Source organism: Musa acuminata, chromosome BXJ3-11 (assembly GCF_036884655.1).
Source record: "Musa acuminata AAA Group cultivar baxijiao chromosome BXJ3-11, Cavendish_Baxijiao_AAA, whole genome shotgun sequence".
NCBI lineage: Eukaryota > Viridiplantae > Streptophyta > Magnoliopsida > Zingiberales > Musaceae > Musa > Musa acuminata.
This window is the reverse complement of record NC_088359.1, coordinates 10,347,133-10,369,503: the sequence shown is the minus strand read 5'-3', so window position 1 is coordinate 10,369,503 and position 22,371 is coordinate 10,347,133. Positions and strand designations below refer to the sequence as shown.

Sequence of the window (22,371 nt, the reverse complement as noted above, 5' to 3'; positions counted from 1 at the left end):
ATAAACAATAAATAAAAATTATATTTTTAAATAATAAATTAAATATAATATGATAAATTTATACATATAATATTTTTAATATTTATTCACAAGTGAATATATATATATATATATATTAAAATAAAAATAAAAATTAAATATAAACTTACAAAAACATTTTGTATGGCCTAGATATATAATAAATAAAGAATGAAAAATGTTTAATTTTATAAAATAAATAAAGGTTATATTAGAGAAGAGGAGAAGAAATATGGGTTAGAGTTTGACAATATTATAATCTTAGAGAATGACATAGGGTATTTAAAAAAAATTAAAAATTAAAAAAATTAATATCCTATAAATATCGACGTTTGAACATTTATAATATAACATTTCGAGTTAAACATAATTTAAAAAATAAATTTATCAAGCATCAATTTATATTTAAAGTATACATTGAGTCAAATATGTTGAGCTTTGGGTTGGGATTTGATTAATATTTCGTAAATTCCAAATGGCTCAACCGATTTGAGTCCAACAACGATGTGGGGTTACCTGGGTTGAACCCAATAGTTACCGTCCTTGTTGCTTCGATGTCCCAAAGAAGAAGAAGAATCATTTAACACACATACAGGTGCTGCCCGCCCTTCTTCCTGATACAACCTGGCAGGCAATCATTTTTATCATTACTGCTTCTTTATTACATCACGAGACCGATGGGCCCCTGGGACCCAGCATCACGAAATTCTATCCAATAACGCACCGGGTATATTTTCGGGCTGATAATTTTTTTGTCCGGAAGCTACAAGTTACGACTCTGATTGCAACAGCAGTGTCAACAGGTCCCAAAATCCACGTCTTCCTCAGATAACACGTGCGTCTCACGTGACAAAGAATAAGTGGACAGCAATGTTCCCTTGCCCTTTCCCTTTCCCTTTCCCTCTCATCGCTGTGCCAAATCAAAAAAAGGCTCGCCAACTTCAAACACCGTCGGTGAATCAAATAAAACAAACTCCGCGTTGTGTCCTCTAATCGTAACCGTTCAAACGCGGAAATAATCGCCAGGCGGTAACGTAACGTGACGGGTGATCCTACCTACTTCATTCTGAATATTTTAATGGTCGCTTGAAAGGAACTCAAAACTGAAGAAAACAAACCCAACGGCGGCAGGGGGCATGTGATCGAGCCCTCGGTGACTTCCCTCCTCTCCTCACCAAAACCTTCGATCCCCTCCCCAAAACCCTAGAGGATACCGGTGTCCGGAGCTCGATTCCCGTTGATCGGTCCACAATGGCGTCGAGATCGCTGCGGTCGAGCATCTCCCCTTTCCGATCGAGGAGGAGCCCTGCCCCTCCCACGGCGCACAAGCCCGGGGCTCGCCCTACCACGCCCTCCTCGTCGACCTCTTCCCGTCCGACTACTCCCTCGTCGGTGTCCAGTGTGGCGCGGCCAGCGCAGCATTCTTCCAAGCTCTCGCCCGTCAGTCCTCCTCTGCCGTCCCAGCTGCTAGATCGGCCGGATTTTGCCAAGTCGAAGGAGAACGTGACCGTCACCGTCCGATTCCGGCCACTCAGGTGTTCTTCTCTTCCTCTGGCTTCATTTTTGAGGGGTTCTTTTATTCTTGAATTGTTATGGTGTGGACAGTGGTCGGGAAATCAACAAGGGGGATGAGATAGCTTGGTACGCTGATGGAGATTACACAGTCCGGAATGAGTATAACCCGTCCATTGCATATGGTTTTGGTTAGTGTTCCTGATTCATGTCCCTTTTTGGCGTTTTATGCTATATGTTGCTTTTGTTTTACAGCAGCATGCCCTCATTGTTCCATCCATGAATTGATCCAATGTTTTTAGCTTCTGAGAATTTGATGCAAAGTTTTGGCTAGCGTGTTAGTTTAGAACCAGCTCAATGACAATTAGCTTTACCAATGTAGCAACTCTTTCAATAGCATTTGTAGTATGTTAGCAAAAAATTAACTTCTTCCACGAAAATTTAACTTGGCAAGGCGACATATTAGCAAGTTTCCTGACCCCTTTCCTTCCTCCCATTTTATTGGGCTAACCATTTTAAAGAAGCTGATATTTCCTTAGCTATGATAACAAGTGCATGCGGAACCTGAAATACTGGGAGTGGTTTTTTACTCAGTGTTCGTATATAGTTGTAAAATTTACTTGAGAATATTCTGTCTTGATGTTTGTGTTATTGTAGAGGATTCTCTATTAATGTTTGTATTATCGTGATGCCTTTTCAAAATGACCATGAGTATGTGCATATGCATGTATGTGTGGCCTGTAAAACATGAATTGCATGGAAAGCTACAAATACAATTGTAAATCCAGGTTCTGTATGATTTGCCAGAGATATGTAGACTTGAGTTGCCTAGATCGGGACTGGATGCTGATTGGAGAGATGAAAGTTCCCTTTATGGTATCACATGTGCAGAATTATTTTGATGAATTTCTTGCTTTGCAGAAGGCCCCACACCATTTGATTGGCCCAAAAATTAGTCCAGTGGGGATCAATTTGAGGGACTTATAAGGTAATGACTTTCTATGAAGAGATATCAACACAATCCTGGAAGAGTAGCTAGCAAGAACTGAGGAAATGGAAAATACAAATCAGGAATCGGGAATGTTGTTAGAAAACTTCGTTTCTCCTCTTCAAAGCATGTTAATTATTTCCATTAGTCAAACAGTCCCCGTGAAACATTATGCTCAGTTGCATTGATTTTTTTCCCCCACAATTGCCTTGTTTTTGCATCTAGGATTTTTGGAATTAGGAGTTGCTAATCTTTGTCTTTCTTACTCCCATGGGTTTACCTTCATGTGGAAGCCAAGTCCTTCAAAGACCATCTTTTAAGTGATTTCAGGGAGCAACAAAAGTAAAAGGAGATTATAAGCATATAATCACTGACTTGCTCATTTACTCTCCTAAATCAAATGTAACATAAACCAAGGTTTGCAATACCGAATGATACCGCCCATACCGGACGGTACGTACCGGTCCGTCATCAGATCGGTACACAGATTGCCCGCTACTGAGCGGTACCGTCGATTGAGGTGTTATTGTCATCGATTGAGGCGTTATCGTCGACGGTGACCGAGGGAGAAGAAAAAAGAGGGAGAAGGGGAAGAAAGAAATAGGAAAAAATGGGAGAACCTGGAGATTGCTGCTCTCCTCCTCGTCTGTCCGTGACTTCTCATCTGCGTGCAGGAGAAGAGGCATTGGCGTCACAGGGTAGAGAGAGGTAAAGATTTTTTTTTTCTTCTCTTCTCGGGTGATGTCAAATGCAATTTTTTTTTTTATTATCTCTGCAACGTCGCTGAGAAGGGAAGCGACGTCGCCCCGCATAGAGGTAAATCGAGCGGTTTACTTATATATATATATATATATATATATATATATATATATATATAGAGCGGTATACCGAAATATGTTGCTCGGTATACAATACCGTACCATACCGAATAAGTCTTGAAATTTTGATACGGTATGAAATTTCAATCCTTGACATAAACCATAAAATTTATATAAAATCATAAAATGAAGATTGCCAAATAAATTTTAAAAACCGGACATAAACCTTTACATCTCATTCTTTTACCCAAACTAAACCTGATCGATGCTTTTGTTGTGCCAAGTCTTTTGTTTAATGAATGTAACCAGCAAGCTGTTTGGGTTATTGCTATTGCTTGATGAATGAATTAACTGGAACTTTAAAATCATTACAGAAGCAAGCCCTGGGCATGTGCAACATTTCTCATTTATGCTTCTTCTGCAAATGGAACTGATTATTTGACATTTTGATTCCTGTGATAGTTTGTTCTGCTTGTTTCTTTGCTTCTTAGACCTTTAGTAGATAGTGCTGGTGTCTCTAATTTGGCCTTTGCATTGCTATGTTTCATAACTATTCATGTGAACTGTTCTCTGATTTTATCAAACTTAACAATTTGATCATGCATTAGTTCCTGAAAGGTCCATGCCCATGATATTTTCATTTATGTCTTTAATCTTGTGGCACTAATTGTTATTACATGCATTTTTAGTTTTTCATAGTTGCCATGCTCATGCCTCCATGCCTATACATTTAGATAAAGATATATTTTAATTTTTTTTACAGATAGAGTATTCGGACCAGCAACCACAACTCGACATGTCTATGATGTTGCTGCGCAGCATGTTGTAAGCGGTGCCATGGAGGGAATTAATGGTATCTTCTATTCTAATTCAAAGTTGCCTTTCGGATGAACTTCAAATAACAATTGCATGTCTGTTATGCCATGGTCTGAGAGCTATCTGATCAATTTGATTGTGGCTATTGACTTGATGCATGAAGAAAGTTTCTATGCTTCAGACTCTGTGATTGCAACATATTCTGAAACATGATTCAGTGATATCATTGCTGAACTGCTTTCATCTGTTTCATATGTGTTTTTGATAAAATAAAAAATCATCTACTAGGAATATAAAGGCGTTTAACAAGAAGCTCTGTCCCTATTTTGATTTGGTCTTATATATTAAAATCTGTTGAATTTTTCTCCTTAGCAATTATGCTCCATCCCTAATTTGATTTGGTCATATATATTAATTCGGTTGAAGTTTTTTTCCTTAGCAACTATTTATGTTACATTCAACTATAATTTGCTGCAGGAAACCTAAGGATAATATTCTTGTGCCCGAGGGCATTGCTACTCTTGGACAAGCAGTGACATTGGGAAAATACAATAACTTAGTAACTAAAATGTAAAGCATTGTTAAAATTGTTCTACTGGAAGTGTATTGTGACTTTTAATGATATTGACTTTGTAGAATAATGATGCTGTAGACTGAAAGTTTGTATCTGCATTAGATTGGTTTCATTATCAAAGTTTTATCTTACAATAAAAATGAAATTCAATGCCTCCAAGCTTTTTTAATTTATTAATTTCATATGTGATGAAAATTCTGTAGTTTACTGGTTTGATTTCAATGTTCTATCCAATGATTTCTTGATGTGGCACACCAAGCTTTGTGGTCTTTCATTACGGGACCAGTTGTTCCAGATGCATTTGTTTCTTGCACTTTGATTTTCCATAAAATCTTAGACTCAGGCAACTATTGTTATACTGGAGAGTGAGCTATGGTGTCACAATTTCATGAATCTGTAATGCTTGATTATATTGCAGGTACTGTTTTTGCCTATGGTGTTACTAGTAGTGGAAAGACTCATACCATGCATGTAAGTCTTTGCTGCATTTATAGTTTTTTTATCTTTTAGCTTCACAGAGACTTTATGATCTTTGACCCTTAGTGAAATAGGATCTGGTACATGTGTTGTTCCTTGATGGACTTGGAGGATTCATAAGATAAAGTGTATTTCTTGGTCTGAAAAGTATGCTTATGTTATACTTTTTTACTCTGATTTTACCTATGTAGGATTACACATTTTCCTTTTACAATTTTATAGGTTCCCCAACCACCATTCTGGTTTTCCTCTCTTGAAAATTTTACCACTATTGAAATTTTTGAAAAAGGTGAGTGGCCTACATATTGAAAAAAAATCACAAAGGCTATCATCCTGGACTTGGAAAAACCATACAAAATGGACTGTCTAGACAAACTGTAACTTGGTTTTTTAAACCTTTTAAATCAAGCTTAGTGGTAAAAGTATTTGGAATTTCTATCAAAGTTGCAAACAGCATATTCTATCACAACCTCATTGTCCAAATTATGGAAATGGTTTGGTTTAGTGTTGGGTAAGTGTCCCATGCATCATTACCACTTGTTGGTTTTGTATAGGTCAAGTTCCTTATGCATCATAATCGCTTTTGTCGTTTGTTTGGACACATTAGACTTTCTACTGCACACTTTAGCTTTTATTATTTAGTTGACATCTTTGGTATTATTCTGTTATCTTTAACATGGAAGATTGTTTCTTTGTTGATCTAGTTTGTATTTCTGAATTGTGCTTGCTTGTTGACTTTGGTTGCAACATTAGTTGACTTAAATAATGTGACACACCTGTCATCTCAGCACATGATTGATCTGTAGCATGGTCAATATGTGGTTCTTCAAGATGCTCACCAAATATCTTTTTTTTTCTGAGAAAACTTTGTTGTATGATTTGTTAGAAAAACCATGTATTCTGTACCTAAATATGCAATTTATACTTCTCAGAATATTGTGTCATTTTGAAAATATGGAATATTTGATTAGCTATCTAAGATGTTTATAGACAAAATTTTGGAAGAACTACTTTGACATGTTTTCCTTTTCATCTGTATGATTAAGTGAATGTGAGGAAGTGAGAATTCGATTTTTAAGAAATGATTCAATCACCTTCAAGTTTAGGTCAGTTTCAGGCAGTGATTTCACTTGACTCTCCATATGTTGTAAGTGATTAAACACAACTAGAAGTCACTTTTAGGTGGCCACTTCAGTGAATTTAATTAACTTGCCTCTTCTTGGTGTCATAACTATTAGAAACTTCTTTAGAATGCTGAAATTTACAAAAAAAATAATATTCAAGGAAACTACTGTGTTTAGTAAGAGCTAAATAGTATGTCAGACAGTTTCAATTTCTTGAACATAAACATAATGACTAGTCGTTGCCATGCTTTTCTTGCATGTTGGATTTCATACATTTCCTTTTACATATTAATGCTTGAAGGTTGAGATAATTTTGATATAGGTTTACAGATAACCAGTGACAACTGAGTATGCAAGTATTCAAATTTACTAATTGTTGAAGTTTTTTCTACTCATTTATGAGTTAAACTTAATTCCTTTGTTCCGAATAACATCTTCTGGGAACATATGATTCATTCTTTTTCGAAGATGTTTGTCTCCTAATGTTGGCTGGGTCTAAGTAATGCTTCTCCTCTATTTCTCAATGATGATAACTTTGAATGAATATTTTTGGAATTCTTTAGCATTTCTTTAACTGTTCTGTTGTCACATGATTATATGATTTTGTCGGTTCAATTTCTGTCATTCATCTATTTTACCGTACTTAATGACAGTAAAAGATCCATGTAGCTGACCTTCGATAGTTGAGACATTACAATGTTGTTGTTATTATTTTCTTTTGCTACCCCTAAACAATCATTTTGTTATATTCCAGGGTGACCAAAAATCACCTGGTATCATCCCGTTGGCCATTAAGGATGTATTTAGCATTATTCAAGAGGTGAGAGATGTCTGTATATTTGGTTGATCATGTTTGTATGCGCTGTTCTTTTTAACTTATAGTTCTAATTTGTTTTTCCATCTCAGACACCCGGACGAGAATTTCTTCTCCGTGTTTCATACCTTGAAATATACAATGAGGTAGCTTTTTTCTAAGTCTGTATGAATGGTCATTTATGAAGCTTTTGTGCTAACTTGTTTTTGGTGCTAACAAGCTATTATGATTTCCACATTTGAAAAATTTTGACGTCTCAACTTGTTTGGTGATATACTCAAAGGTGTTTGGATAATTTGTTCTCTTTCTCTTAAATACATGACAGAGGAATTATATTTTTTGTTTTTCCCCATACATTATAGTTTCTATGTGGTTGCCATTGGATTTGACTACTCACATCACATACGTGTATAAATCTTTTTCTTTTTGCCAGAAGTAACAAATACTGTTGTAAATAGGGTTTTAAATTTGAACTGCAGGACCCATATCAGATCCTTACTAAATTACAACCTTTATTTCCTGTTACTTGGTACACAAACGAGAAAATATTAAAAGATTGTTTGATATGTCTGTACTGATTGATACATTCCGTGGACCAATATACCACCAGTATGGTTGTTATTGGTTGGTATGCTATGATATTTGAAGCCATGCATATATTTCTGTTTTCTGAATGTCTGTACCTAGGATTTATTAGGAAGATATGCAATATGACTGCTACACTATTGTTGTTACTTTGAGAGTTTTTCCTGAATGGAAGCAACTTTGCTTTAACTATATTGCATGCTGTAGAAAAACAATTTATTAATCAACTCTTGATTCAAATTCAAGAATACAAAGTGCTTATGAGTATATCAGAACTTTATCTGAAGCTGTTTAGAAAAACTGTAACAGTTAGCAATTCTGGTAATGAGGACAAGACAACTAACTACGTAATAAGAAGGATTCTTTTTCATAAATACAATTTCCTGTTATTGTACTCCGTATCGCTGTTGATGTTTGAACTGGAAGGTTATAAGAAACTAGGAATGCTGACTACTGAAGAAGAATAAGGATGTTACCTTTTGCTTCTAGCTCTTTTGATCAGTGCTGCTTGTTGGCTGGATTTGCTTCTTTGACAATGGGCAATGCTGTAGTATATCTAGGTTCATGTATTTGTGCTTTAGTGCAGGCTGAAGAATATTTGCTTGCTGACTTTTTGTAGACATAAACCAGATTACATTTCCTTGTTTTAAAGATTTCTAAGCTATATCTCCATTGATGTGGCAAACATACTCCTGACTGCATGCCTTTTGATATTTCTTCATCAAAAAATGATTTTGCACTATTACATATAAGAGGTACTGTACCAAATAAAGTATAACTAGCTTTGACACACTTTAAGGAAGTCACATATAATGCATTTTTAATTTTTAAATTGGCATAGACATGGGTCCACAATGTAAACTAGCATAGTTTGATTTTTTTTTTTTTACTTCATTTGTTTTCGAGGTATTAATTTGGTTCTCAGTAGTATAATTGTTTCTCTGATACTTTCTTTTGTTTTCTCCTTTACAGGTTATCAATGACTTGCTTGATCCAATAGGGCAAAATCTTAGAATAAGGGAAGATTCACAGGTATAGCTTATGACTATATGATATCAATGACTTTTTTCACTTGTTTAATATTATTGGTGAAAAAAAACAAGGTAGACTTCTCTCTGCTGGTCAAATTTATGTAGTGTTTAGCTGACTTTGTTTCATTCTAGATCACTTAGTAACCAATTGATCAGACATGTAAAATCAGCTGAATCTGTGACTAATATTGAGGCTTATGGTGTTTAGGAAGGTAGATTAGGAGGACGCTTGGAGGATTAATTTGCTAAAAACTATGGAGTAAAGTTGTCCATTTTTAATATCTTTGAGCAATTTGATCCTAATACTTCTGGTTAAATAAGCCACCTAAGGGTTTTTTAAACTGAAAATTCCAGGCTGTTAGATGTGCAGTCAGATGTGAAAGGTGAGTTGCTGGGTTCAGTTTAACTGATTAGTTAATTAATTTTCTGGATACATAGTTCACAGAGATTTTAGGTTTTAAAAAACTGATATGGTACACCTGATTTCTGTCAATATTGACCAAGTCATTTTAGTATCGGTCAATTTCTTAGCCTTATAAGCAGACATCATTCAGAATTGGCTAGCATCTTTGAACACAAAGAGTTGGTCTATTTGACCAATACTATCAATTTGACAACCTCAAAAGAAGAAAAAGTAGAGGGGACAAGCATATTGTGAGGAAGAAGAAGAAATCTAGCTGAAGAAAAGAAAAGAAACTTATTATTATTAGCAAGGATTGAAATACCGTACTGTATCAGTGTTTCGAGCTTGGCTCGATATGGTACGGAACCATGTACCGAGCGGTATGCCAAGGCGTACCGAGCGGTAAACCTAATTTAGGTGTAAATCCTCCGAAAATATCTGAAAATAAAAAAAAAAGATAGGACAGGGTTTTTAAGTTAGAAATAAATATAGTAATAGTATAAGTTTAGCAAAATCAATGTAAATTAAGTAAGAATAGTATCACATATCTTTTTTGGGCTTTGAGGAATAGTCTTGTGCAAGATTCGTATTTCAGTTCGTTACGGATTGTTCTTATGTAAATATTGAAATATCTACAAAAAAATCATTTGAATTGTTAGACTATTTTGTTACAATAGAAACTCTAACATTTAAATGAATTAAATAATTACATGTGTAGATTTACCTGATTGCTGATTCTACCACCAAAACGAACGATGGGCCTCCATGGATAGTGGATCGGGGTCCTCGATCCTATATATCTGCATATTAATATAATATGCTTGTTCGACCCAATTATGAAATTGATCCCACGATATAGTGTATTGGTACATTGTATGCTATTGATACATCAATGTGGTGATGATTGTAGGTTGATCATCATGAAATTGATCAGAGCTTCTACTTCCGCTACTGATTTGCTGCTTTGTATCATACTGTTGCTCATAGAAGGATGATCAACTATCACTGTACTGCTGTTGCCCGTATAATTCTCCATAATACGACGGCTGTGAATACGATGAGCTTATTTCTATGTCTACATCATGTAGGCTCTGTCGCATCTGCTCAAATTCACCCACTGCCTTCCCCTTTGTTAGGACTTTAGCTAGGAGAGTCCTAATTGAAAGGGGCATTCACGTAAAACCTCCCTAGCCGACCCCTATTAAAGAGGTGAAGAGGCCGGCTAAGGATATAATTAGTTTGGAGGTTGCTTCTTAGAGAAGCATTAGGAGTTGGTTAGAAGTATGAGTCTTGAGTAGGAGTCCTAATTGAGTAGGAGTCCTATTAGGAGTTGGGGTTTAGAAGCCTTATAAATAGTTATGTATTCATCCTCTTTTGATAAGAAATAGATGAATTTTTTCTGTAGCCTTTGAGTAGCAACTTGGAGGAAGGAACCCCTATAGAGTTCCAAGGAGGTCGATCCCCTAAAGAGATCAACCCCGAGCTTAGAATTCGCAAGGGTTCTAACACTTGGTATCAGAGCAGTGTTCTTAGCATCTCGCTGCCCTTCCACAGCCTTCCATCAGCCCTCCACAGATGCCCAAAGCAATTCCCACAATTGCTTAAAAGATCGTCGTCGAATTCTGTCGTCATCTTCACCACCGCGGATCATCCTTTGATCTCCCCGTGAATTGCAATAGGTTCTGGTTTCCTACCTTATTGCTGTTGCAATTTAGTTATCTTTATTCAAAAATCAAAAAAAAAAATTGTTCCTATATTACTGCATAAACTTTTCGTCGTAAAATTTTTATCTCTACGACGAAAGATGCACTGCGGAATTCCAACCGTATAGCACAGTTTGTTTGATCTTGCTATTGCATTTTTTCTGTCCAAATATCTACGAAATTTTTACGATAGCTTTGATACCGCCTAACAACGGATTTTCCTTTGGTTTCGTAAAAAAATTCTCAATATAAACCACTGACCTTTTAAGTCCAAACTGCTACACTTTAGACATAAAAATCTACTGCAGTACCTTTCCGTGATCCTCAATTTTTTTGAACCTTCCACCACCCCATGCTATTAACCCGTCAACAGAAAAAAGACAGAGACATCTATGATTTACAAGCATATGCTATGGCTTCTCAAGATCCAATTGATGCCACATTTGAAGCATTGGAGTCTCAGATTGAATCGCGGCTTGAATTGCGTTTGGAGGACAAATTGCGCTCTTTGTTTGCGGAATTCAGAATTGGACAATCGTCGAGTCCAACCAAATTTCAATGAGGAGAGAGTTCAGAGAGGTCTCCAGAGGAGGGACAACCCTCGGACATGCTTCAGCCACATGAGGGTGGACTTCCCGCGATGGGAAAAAGGAGACTCGGCGGGGTGGATTTCACGCGCCGAACGTTACTTTCGCTACTACCGAACGTCGGATGATGCTATGGTGGAAATTGCCGTCATTCACCTTGAAAGAGATGCTATTCAATGATACAATTGGCTACAATACAATCATGGGGCTTTGACGTGGAATCAATTTAAGAATGCATTGTTGAATCTTTTCGGACCTACGGAGTATGAAAATATCGATGGCTAACTCGCAAAGATTTGACAAACCTCTACGATTCATCGAAGGACTCAAGCCATAGATAAAAGGGGAGGTTAAGGTGCGGCAGCCCCGTATCGTGACAACTGCGATTTCTTTCGCCCGAATATAAGAAGAACGACTCAACCAAGATGCTCGGAGGATGAGAACCTCTCATAGGCCCGCGACATATAAACTTCCTTTTGCTCCCAGTCGTCCTTCGCTGTTAAAAAAATTGACAAGAGAAGAACTACGTGACCGATCAGCAAAGGGTCTTTGTTGGCATTGCGATGAGCCGTAGAACCGCGATCATCGCTACAAAAGGGGCCGCCTCCTACTGATTGAACCTCTTGAAGACATGGAGGAGGAGGTCTAGGAGCATGAGGAAGAGGTTGCGAATGAAGAACAACAGTCGGTTGATATTACGATGCATGCCCTTGCTGGTTACGTGAACCCGCAAACGATGAAAGTGGGAGGACTTCTGAAGCAACAACCTATCATCGTTCTTATTTACACTGGGAGCACTAATAATTTTATGAACAGCAAGGTTGCTGTCTGGATGGCCTTACCTATCGAGAATTGCGGCAGGTTTGACGTTAAGGTCGCCAACGGACGAATTTTGAAGTGTGATCATAGGTGCTCGCGGGTGAAACTGTTGCTGCAGGACGAAGAGATAATTGCAGATTTCTTCCTCCCTCTTGATAATTATGAGGCTGTGCTCGGCATCGAATGGTTGACGACATCAGGTGATGTTTCCTGGAACTTTGTGAAACTAATTATGAAATTTTACAGTAAGGGGAAACAGGTGATACTGCACGAGAAATATGGGGGTGACGTAACGATGATTCGCACACAATGAAAGGAGAAGGTTTTGCACAAAGCATGCAATGACTTTTTAGTACAACTTGAGCAGCAAACTAAGAGAGAGCCAACAGAATTTGAAGATCCAAACCTACTTCCTTTGCTTGCTGAATTTTCATATATATTTGACGAACCGCGCAACTTACCTCCTACCCGTCGGCATGATCATTGTATACCGATTCTTCTAGGCAAACCTCCGGCAAATACTCGACCATATCGGTATCCACATCTCCAGAAAAATGAAATAGAAAGGATTGTAAAAGAAATGCTCGTAACAGGAGTTATTCATCCAAGTTGCAGCCCCTATTCTTCACCGGTGCTCCTCGTACGAAAGAAGAACGGAACATGGCAAATGTGGGTTGATTACCGAGCTCTCAACGACATAATCGTCAAGGACAAATACCATATTCCAGTAGTAGATGAATTGCTTGATGAATTAAAGGGAGCACGAGTCTTCACAAAGCTGGACCTTCGATCCGGGTATCATCAAATACGAGTATGCGAAGAAGACATACCGAAAACCGCCTTTCGAACACACAATGACCATTACGAATTTTTGGTAATGCCCTTTGGTCTCACCAATGCTCCCTCCACCTTCCAGAGCCTTATGAATAATATTTTTCGGAATTATCTTTGTAAGTTTGTGCTTGTTTTCTTCGACGATATCCTTATTTATAGCCTTTCTCTTGAAAGTCATTTTCATCACTTACGACTTGTTTTGACGATTTTGCGAGAACATGTTCTTTTTGTCAAAAAATCGAAGTGCAACTTTCTTCAACAAAAGGTGGAATATCTTGGGCATATCATATCAGAGGAAGGTGTGGCGTGAGACCCCTCCAAAATTGAAGCAATGTAGAATTGGCCGACACCGAGGAACAAAAAATTGCTATGTGGCTTTCTCGGTTTAACAGGCTACTACTGCAAGTTCGTGAAAAACTATGGGAAGATCAGTGCACCCCTTCCTTGCTGAAAAAAGATGCTTTCCAATGGTCGAACAAAAAAGATGCTTTCCTTGACGAACTTAAAGCCACAATGACGACAATGCCCGTACTAGTGCTACCTGACTTCGGCAAGACTTTTGTGAAGCCGATGCCTCCGGAGTCGGAATTCGTGTTGTACTAATGCAAGATGGCCGACCCTCCCTTATACTAGTAAGACATTATCCCCTTCCCATCTCAGGATGACTATTTACGATAAGGAGATGCTCACGGTTGTGCATGCGGTGGCCAAATGGAGACCGTACTTGATCGGGTGATGCTTTCAAATTAAGACCGACTATAAAATCCTAAAATATTTCTTGGAGCAGATGATATCTTCTCCCGAGCAGCAAAAATGGGTAACAAAGCTTCTTGGATATGATTATGAAATAACTTACAAAAAGGGGAAAGAGAATGTTGTTGTAGATGCGTTTTCGCGGCTACCCGAGTAGGTTGAATTTTTCGTCGTTTCACTTTCCGACCAGCGACTTCCTTGAGGATATTAAGAGGGAATGATAGAAAGATCCGGAGACCAGTAAGATCATAAAAAAATTGGAGGAAACACCAAGTTCCGTGGCTCATTACAGTTGGGACTCAAAAGAATTACGCTATAATGGACGCATTGTGCTTGTGTCAAATTCTACTTGTATAAAGACCATCCTTCAAGAGATGCATTCCACACTTGTGGCCGGGCACTTCGAGTTCTTTAGAACCTATAAAAGAATTAAGCAAAATTTTTATTGGGTAGGGATGAAAAATATTATTGCTAAATTTGTGGCACAATATGATGTATGCCAGCGACATAAAGGCGAGACAGTGACAAGTCCCGGAAAGCTGCAACCTTTATCCATCCCGGACTCAATATGGACTGATAAATCGATGGACTTCATTGAAGGACTTCCCTCATCACAAGGAAAAGGTACAATTTTGTCGTGGTGGATCGCCTTACAAAGTATGCTCACTTTTGCGTTGTTCGTAATCCCTATACTGCTTTTTGTATTGCTCGAATCTTTATGGAGAATATTGTAAAATCGCATGGGATGCTGAGATCTATTGTAAGTAATCGTACTAGAGTCTTCACGAGCAGATTTTGGACAGAGTTATTCCAGATGCTGGGCACTAAATTGAAAATGAGTACGACGTATCACCCACAACCGACGACCAGACTGAAGTGATGAACATGTGCTTAGAGACATACCTCAGATGCTTCACCAGTGACCAACCAAAAGAGTGGACAAAGTGGCTTCCCTGGGTCGAGTGATGGTATAATACAACTTACCATTCATCCACAAAAATGTACTCCCTATGAGGCTATGTATGACCAACCTTCCCCTGTGATCCCAAAATATATGTTGGGCACCTCTAAAGTAGAACAAGGAGGCATAGAACTACAGGACAGAGACAAAATGCTGAAGTTGCTAAAAGATAATCTCACTGCAGCTCAAGTAAGGATGAAACAACAATATGATCAACACAAAGGCGAAAGAGAATTTTCAGTAGGAGATTGAGTCTTCCTACGACTCCAGCCATATAAGCATACATCAATCTAGACTAGAGCATCTATGAAGCTTTCACCTCGGTTCTATGGACCCTACCAAATCTTGGAGTGCATCGGAGCGGTAGCATACAGATTGAACTTACCCGCTAGCTCCCGAATCCATCCAGTCTTCCATGTGTCGTGTTTAAAGCTCAAGCTGGGACAAAATGAGACAACCCAAAGTCATCTATCAAATATGACTACCTAAGGAGAACTCCAGACCCAGCCGAGTGCCATTATTGATCGACGGATCGTGACTCGACGATGACGACCTACTACTAAAGTGCTAATACAATGGGCGAACCTACCGGCAGAAGATGCCACTCGGGAGAAATATGACGATTTGAAGATCAAATTCTCAGAATTCATGGATTGTCAGCCTTGAGAACAAGGCTGATTTGAAGAGGGCAGGTCTGTTAGGACTCTAGCTAGGAGAGTCCTAATTGAAAGGGGCATTCATGTAAAACCTACCTAGTCGACCCCTATTAAAGAGGTGAAGAGGTCGGCTAAGGATAGGATTAGTTTGGAGGTTGCTTCTTAGAGAAGCATTAGGAGTTGCTTAGAAGGAGTCTTGAGTAGGAGTCCTAATTGAGTAGGAGTTTTGAGTAGGAGTCATATTAGGAGTTGGGGTTTAGAAGCCCTATAAATAGTCATGTATTCATCCTCTTTTGATAAGAAATAGATGAATCTTTTCAGCCCTTTGAGCTGCAATCTGGAGGAAGGAACCCCTATAGAGTTCCAAGGAGGTCAATCCCCTAAAGAGATCAACCCCAATCTTAGAATCCGCAAGGGTTCTAACACCTTGACCCTTCCTCTTCTCCTTCCGCGCATAAACTTGACCAGTATCTTGTCGAGTTCCATGATCTGAATCTTGGGTAGCATATGTAAAATATTGCTCCTCGGTCCATACACCACCCTCAAGTTGTGTAGACGAGACTAATGACTGCCCGACATCGTCGCCATTATCTGTTAAGGCACTGCTGTCCGTGTTGCTATCATGTCTCTGGACCGAGCGAGTCGCTAAATGTGATTGTGAAGGTGTCTCGTCGCCCGACTCGATTCTTTCAATATTAAAATGACTAATTGTAGTAATCAATAACTTTAATAAAACCTAATTAAACTTATTTTACTATCATAAATATCTTTCAATATTTAATATGCGTGAAATATAAATATTTGACCTATTAAGTGTCTAATTTCGAATTAATCAATATTAAACACACTAATCATAATATTAAAGATCTTAATTACTCTCTAATTAACTTCGTTGCCCTCTTGCGACCAAGGTTATACTTAATACTCTTCTCCTCCTCGTTCTCTTCCTTCACAACCTCCTCTTCCCCCTTCCTCTTCCACCTTTTTCCTCCAAACCTAGAGTTTAGGGATTTGTTTCCAAACCTAGAGGATCGTTAGTGTTACCGAGAGCAAAATGTAATGCTGCAGCAGAGCAGAATGCATGTCGGTGAGACTGATGCCAACGAAAATCACGATGGGGACGGGATTTGCCCCCTGAGTTGGCTGCAGTGACGTCGATGGAGAAGCTGTTGGTTTTAGAGCAACGCTCGAAGTCAAGGAGAAGGCTCGGATGGGGGAATGGTAACGCTGTTGTAGGTTGGAGGCGGAGGGGATTATGATTTTGTAGAAAAATCCATATGTCCTATGATTGGGATTAGGGCGACGAGACCTGGTGTTCTATGATTGGATTTTTAAACTTTTGCTTGCTCGTAACCCAAACTCCTGATCTGTATCACTCACGTGGGAAGACGAATGAACTGCTAGTTTGCGTGTCCATGAAACATTAGCCAACCAATTGTTGATCGACAGCTGAACAATTATTTGGGGGTTCATGCTGTTGTGAAGTATGTCTTGGAAGGCCATGATCGTGGAGTCAATTGGGCATCTTTCCATCCTACCTTCCCTCTTATTGCTTTAGAATGGTATGGTAACACGATATTAACATCTTTGTTAGCATCCTTGTCCTTCTTTAGGAGTGCAAACTGAAATTGTTATTTTCTTTGACGTCGAGAAAAATGAAATATTAGGAACTGCAGTCTACAGAAACTGATCTAATAGAATTCTAGAATTGCTTTTATTGTTTCCATCATATCATTTGAATATATATATACACACACACCCGTGTATCCTCGCTGTGTTCGAGTCCTAGTTTTTTTTAAAAAATGGTATGTCACTGTGTCTGTGTTGTGTCCGTGTCCGTGCTTCTTTGGTCAGTACATGCTGATGTCCCATATGTTGGGTACTTTTGTTGTACTATATGTTGGTATATATCACTGTGTCGTACGTTTGTACATACCAGTATTAGATGGTACATGCCAATCTGGTGAAGAGCCGGTACAAAATTGCAGTCCTTAATCACGGTATTGCTCCAAGTGGCGTGCACAGGGATGTATTGGTGCATGCTAACATGCACTGCAGTGGTTCACATAATGCAATATGAAATATGCTTATGACAGGTAACAGTGTCTAAGACATGCCCTAGATGACTGTGGTTGCTGGCTCTAAGGGAAATCATTAACATATAACTGGGAACTTCATGCATGCCCTGATCATTGTGGTTTCTGTAATTAAAGGGAAACATTAAATTTGGTAAAGCACTTATATCGAGGAAGTGCCTTTCCTCGAACTTGTGATAAAATGAAAGATGAAGTTGTGGATACATGGCATGCATTTTGTTCTATGCCATTGACTACAATGTACAGATGTTTATCATTTGCTTTGCTTGAGATTTGTCTGTTTGCCAGTGTGAAGTCATTGTTATGATGCTGTATGCACTGACATTATTTTATATCAAAAGCAGATTTTGTTAAAGCGTATTCTGATTAGATTTAATTTACTGACAGTAGTAATCCATCATTTCCTTTCAGCTGAATTTTTGATTGTTCACGTCTCTGTGTCAAGCATCATGTTTTGATTATTATGGTCAATATCTGGATTAATGGTAATATGCATTTTTTTATTAAGATTTATTAAAGCTTCACTAAGTTCACAATGTTTGTCTGACATAAAGGGAACTTATGTGGAAGGAATTAAGGAAGAAGTGGTCCTATCTCCAGCTCATGCTCTTTCTTTGATAGCAACCGGTGAAGGTACCCCAATATAGTGAATTTTTAGTTTAGTTGTTAAACTCACTGGGTCTTGTAATATGTTTACTATAATTAAGAAGCTTCAACCAATTCCTTTCATTTTTAATTTCATCTTTTTGGTGCATAGGATTGACAAAATTCCTATCGCCTACAGAAGAAATTTTGGCTTTAATTTTGCAGACCTTTATGTCCTATTAGCTATGTTGACAAGTGCAGTGATCAAACTGACTTGTTTATTCTTGTAACATTTTTTTTCTCATTATTTTGCTTGCTTTTGCTATATACTGTTGTTTAATTGGTGTTGAGATGTTTATATGGTTTGTGGAAACCCATGACTAGTTTCCTTGTAGTTTCTGTGAATCCTTGCTGCCATTGTGTTGTCTATATTTACATAAGCAATTGCCATGGTTGTCATGATTGTTTTTTGTCACTGGTATCATTGGTTACTGGTATGTGATCTGGGGACAATATTGGAGGTTTGAAGACTCATAGTAAGTTGCATTAGACTGAAATTTTTTGGTTATTGTTCACTTCTTTCAGCAAGACATACATATTTGTTGAGCAGGAATGTGACCATTAACATTGTATATGGCTTGAGCCTGTCATCCTCATTTCAGATTATGGAAAATGGAGCCTGAAATCAGTTTTAGATAATATGTATGTTTGTGTCTGCAAATTTCCTTGTCTATATGCATTCTTTGTCTTGCATTTGGTTTCTGTTTTTACTGGACCCTTTGTAATTATCCTTGGTGCTTATAAGTATTCATTCACATATTCTTTATTTTGTTTTCTTTTGTAAAGTTTGCTTTTTGATTATGTGGTCCTTGAATTCACTATTTAAGTCCTTACAGTCTATTGGCCAATTGTTTATGTCTTTCGGCTGATTTCGTGCCATTGACCTCAAAACAGTACTTTGTTGCAGAGCACAGACATGTTGGTTCTAATAATTTTAATCTAGTCAGCAGCCGGAGCCACACTATTTTCACCTTGGTAAATATCTTTACTATTTATCAAAGTGACTGTTACCAATTCTGGTTGTTTTTATCTCTTTTCCAAGCTTGCTAGACATTCATGAATTTTGTTTTCCTTAGAGTTGTCTATTGACGAGAACTTTGACTTATGGAGGATTCCTATGCTTTTTACAGTTCAACAACTTTCTGAAGCTTTAGAAAGCTTCGGTCGTGCACCTATGTCTTTAATGTTTATGTTCATTTTTCTTTATAAAATTTGGTTGTTGATCTATAAGTTCGTTGTCTTCAGTTTTTCCTTTGCCTTTGTATGCTTTGGAGAAGAAATGTGGAGTAAGGCAAATCACTAAGATAAGCATCATATTTCATTGGTAGCTGGGAATATGATTCATTCTAGACTTGGCCATTATACATCTGGGGATAACTCATTACACAATTATTAGTTTGGATAAATTGGTTTTGGAGAATTATGTGAAGATTAATTTGGCCAAGTAAAATCTTCAACAATATAAGAAATGTTGTTGACTTGGAACAGATTTGGAACATATTTTAAGATATTACAACTTATGATAAAGGATGCAGGTTTTCAAAATGATGCTTGTTAAGTTTGTATTTGGGTGTGTAATTTTTCTGAAAGACTGAAGACCTTGAAGAGTACTGATAATATTGGATGTGTTCCCTGTGTGTGGATGCAAGTATTTGGTGGGAATTGAGTTCATATTGATAACTGATACAGCTGTTCTAATAGGAATTAATGATATAAAATGGTAGGAATGAAGGTAATTAAATTATCGGCTGGAGAGAAAGCAGACACTGACGTAGTGCATTCTTATGTTTTAAGAACTCCATCACAATGCAGGTGACAGGTCTTTGCTTGAGACAAAAGAAAAACCAAGAGAAGCCTTATAGTCTATTCATTGGGAAACTCGCCAGACCATGGTTCTTGTCCTAGCCATTTCACCTTTTTTTATTTGGTGTCAATGTCCTTAATTATTCAAGATTTGCTTGAAGGGGCATGTTGCATTAGGATTCCTTCTCATTAGACTACCTCAATCTATCTAGACCCAGCTTGTCTCTGATTACTGCACCCACAATCTTTAGATGGTCACAGAAAGTGTCAGATTAGATTCTCAAAATAACCTGCATGACTTTGATGTATTCTAGTGTCATTGATGATGAATACATATTATTTATTCATAAGGTGTCCTTTTGTTAGCAACCTAGATTTTCACCTAATTAGTAAAAGAACCCCTGTACATGATTCTAGTGCCAGTCTCTCTGATGTGGGATCTGGGGATGGCTAAATTTACTTAGCTTTAGTTTCCTATATGCCTGCTGGATTCAGTTTTGGCAACTTGAACATGTGACATCTGATCTAAGTACTCTTTCATTATACCATGCTTTTGTTACTGGGAAACCGGTTCCTTACTGGATATCAGTTTAGCATGACCGTTTTACTTCAGAAATGATTAAGTATAAGATGTGAGTTTTTTGTTAAAATACTAGATATGTCTTGATGCTATTTGATTCATGGTCAAACACATGTTTAAAAGCTACATTGAAAGCATTTTAGCCTAAGACAATCCGGAAGAAAATAACTGGTCTTGAACAGTGGGTTGTTTCTTTTTCATCCACCTTAGTAATTTATATGACCTAGTTGGCTAGTTCATTTCAAACCAACAAAAAATATGTTCTGAGAAAGCCTTAAGGGAAAGATATAGTGTAACCGTCGTGCATTATAGTTTTTGTGATCAATATTTTCTTATGCAAATACCATTATGTGTAGTCAGGGTTTATATTGATAATTAGATTATGCAAAATAACAAATACTGGCACAACATGATGGATTCTTGTGAGTTCAAATTAGATAACCACAATCTTTTGTCCATAATCTTATAGTGCTAAAGTTTTTATCCAATGCCAATTTGTATTCAAGCATGATGTAAATAAGCGCTGTTGGATCTTGGAAACGTGCTCCAATATGGGATATCGTTTGGCTTGAGTAATGTTATTTGTAGGTGCATATGCTTGGAAAATTATGGATGTTGGGATCTATGATTTTTGGGATGTTTTGAGGTTTCTGCGTTGAAGTAATAGATTTTGGGTTATGATGGTGTGTTTAGTATTATTTTGGAAGCCAATGAGGAAGATTCACAATTTTCATGTACCGGTAGTGTTGTGCAGTTTGTTGGACCACACAGTACCAATGTATCTAGTGTTGTTATGTATTGAGTTTTGGAAAAAAAAAAAAACCAAAAAAGCTGAGAAACAACAAAACAAATTGCTCTATACAAGGATTGTACCAGGTGCATTGGGCGGTACAGGACCAGTATCTGATGGTGCAAGCCCTGTACAATATGATATATCCTGCTCAGCATACCAGTAGGATGTTGGATTGATAATATTGCTTGTACCAAGTGGTGTTTTAAAAATCTTGCTAATGAGTGAATGCAAGGTTCACAAATATGGTATGTCACTCCTATTTGGAGTTTGGTACATATATATATATATATATATATATATATATATATATATATATTCCACTATAGGGCTTTGTGCATATTAATATTCTTTATTCAATAAAAATATTTAATTTTTTATTTATAATTTCCAATGAAAATTTTTTATGTCTTCCTCATCCATTCCTCACATCACTTAGTATTAATTTTTCATCTCTTGTAACTACGATATCTATCTGTCTCTTTAACATATACCTTTTCATATTATTCTCTATTAGAGTTATGTTTAATTGTTCAGTTCTTTTTGTAGATTCTTTGTTAACTTCACACATTCACTTCGTTATTCTTATCTCATCAATACAAATTTTTTATATATGTTGTTTCAACATTAAGATCCATATAACATTATTGGCCTGACAAATGTCTTTGAAATTTTTTTAATCTAAAAGACATCAGTGATCTTACTAAATTTGTGCCATCCCTTATGGCTTTGACAATTTAGTTTACCCTCTATGGACAATATTTTCATTAATCTCTTGTAAATAATTGACCAAAGACACCTAGACTTTCTATCTATTAATTTTTTTTGTCTATTCTGCATAATTACCTCTCTTCTTTTAGTATTACTAAAATTACATCCTATATGTTCAGACTTAGTCCTACTTAAACTAATCCTCTAGTTTCTAACGTTTGTCTTCGTAACTCAAATTTATAATTAGTTCTATTAGACACCCACCAACTATGA

At 37.2% G+C, this 22,371-nt stretch overlaps 1 protein-coding gene across 2 annotated transcripts in view; it reads left to right on the top strand.

The window, feature by feature from the left end:
- Positions 1-1,129: 1,129 nt before the first annotated feature.
- The window catches only part of LOC135653318 (kinesin-like protein KIN-7E, chloroplastic), a 34,842-nt gene continuing 13,600 nt past the window's right edge, over positions 1,130-22,371 (top strand). The window contains exons 1-9 of one of the 2 annotated variants that reach the window (XM_065175173.1): positions 1,130-1,553; positions 1,624-1,721; positions 4,100-4,189; positions 5,145-5,197; positions 7,082-7,147; positions 7,234-7,287; positions 8,699-8,758; positions 18,124-18,202; positions 19,122-19,189. In XM_065175173.1, the coding sequence (XP_065031245.1) occupies positions 1,270-1,553; positions 1,624-1,721; positions 4,100-4,189; positions 5,145-5,197; positions 7,082-7,147; positions 7,234-7,287; positions 8,699-8,758; positions 18,124-18,202; positions 19,122-19,189 (852 nt within the window). In that variant the 5' untranslated portion in view covers positions 1,130-1,269. The remainder of the gene's footprint in view (positions 1,554-1,623; positions 1,722-4,099; positions 4,190-5,144; positions 5,198-7,081; positions 7,148-7,233; positions 7,288-8,698; positions 8,759-18,123; positions 18,203-19,121; positions 19,190-22,371) is intronic. The other variant, XM_065175172.1, reaches the window with a different exon arrangement.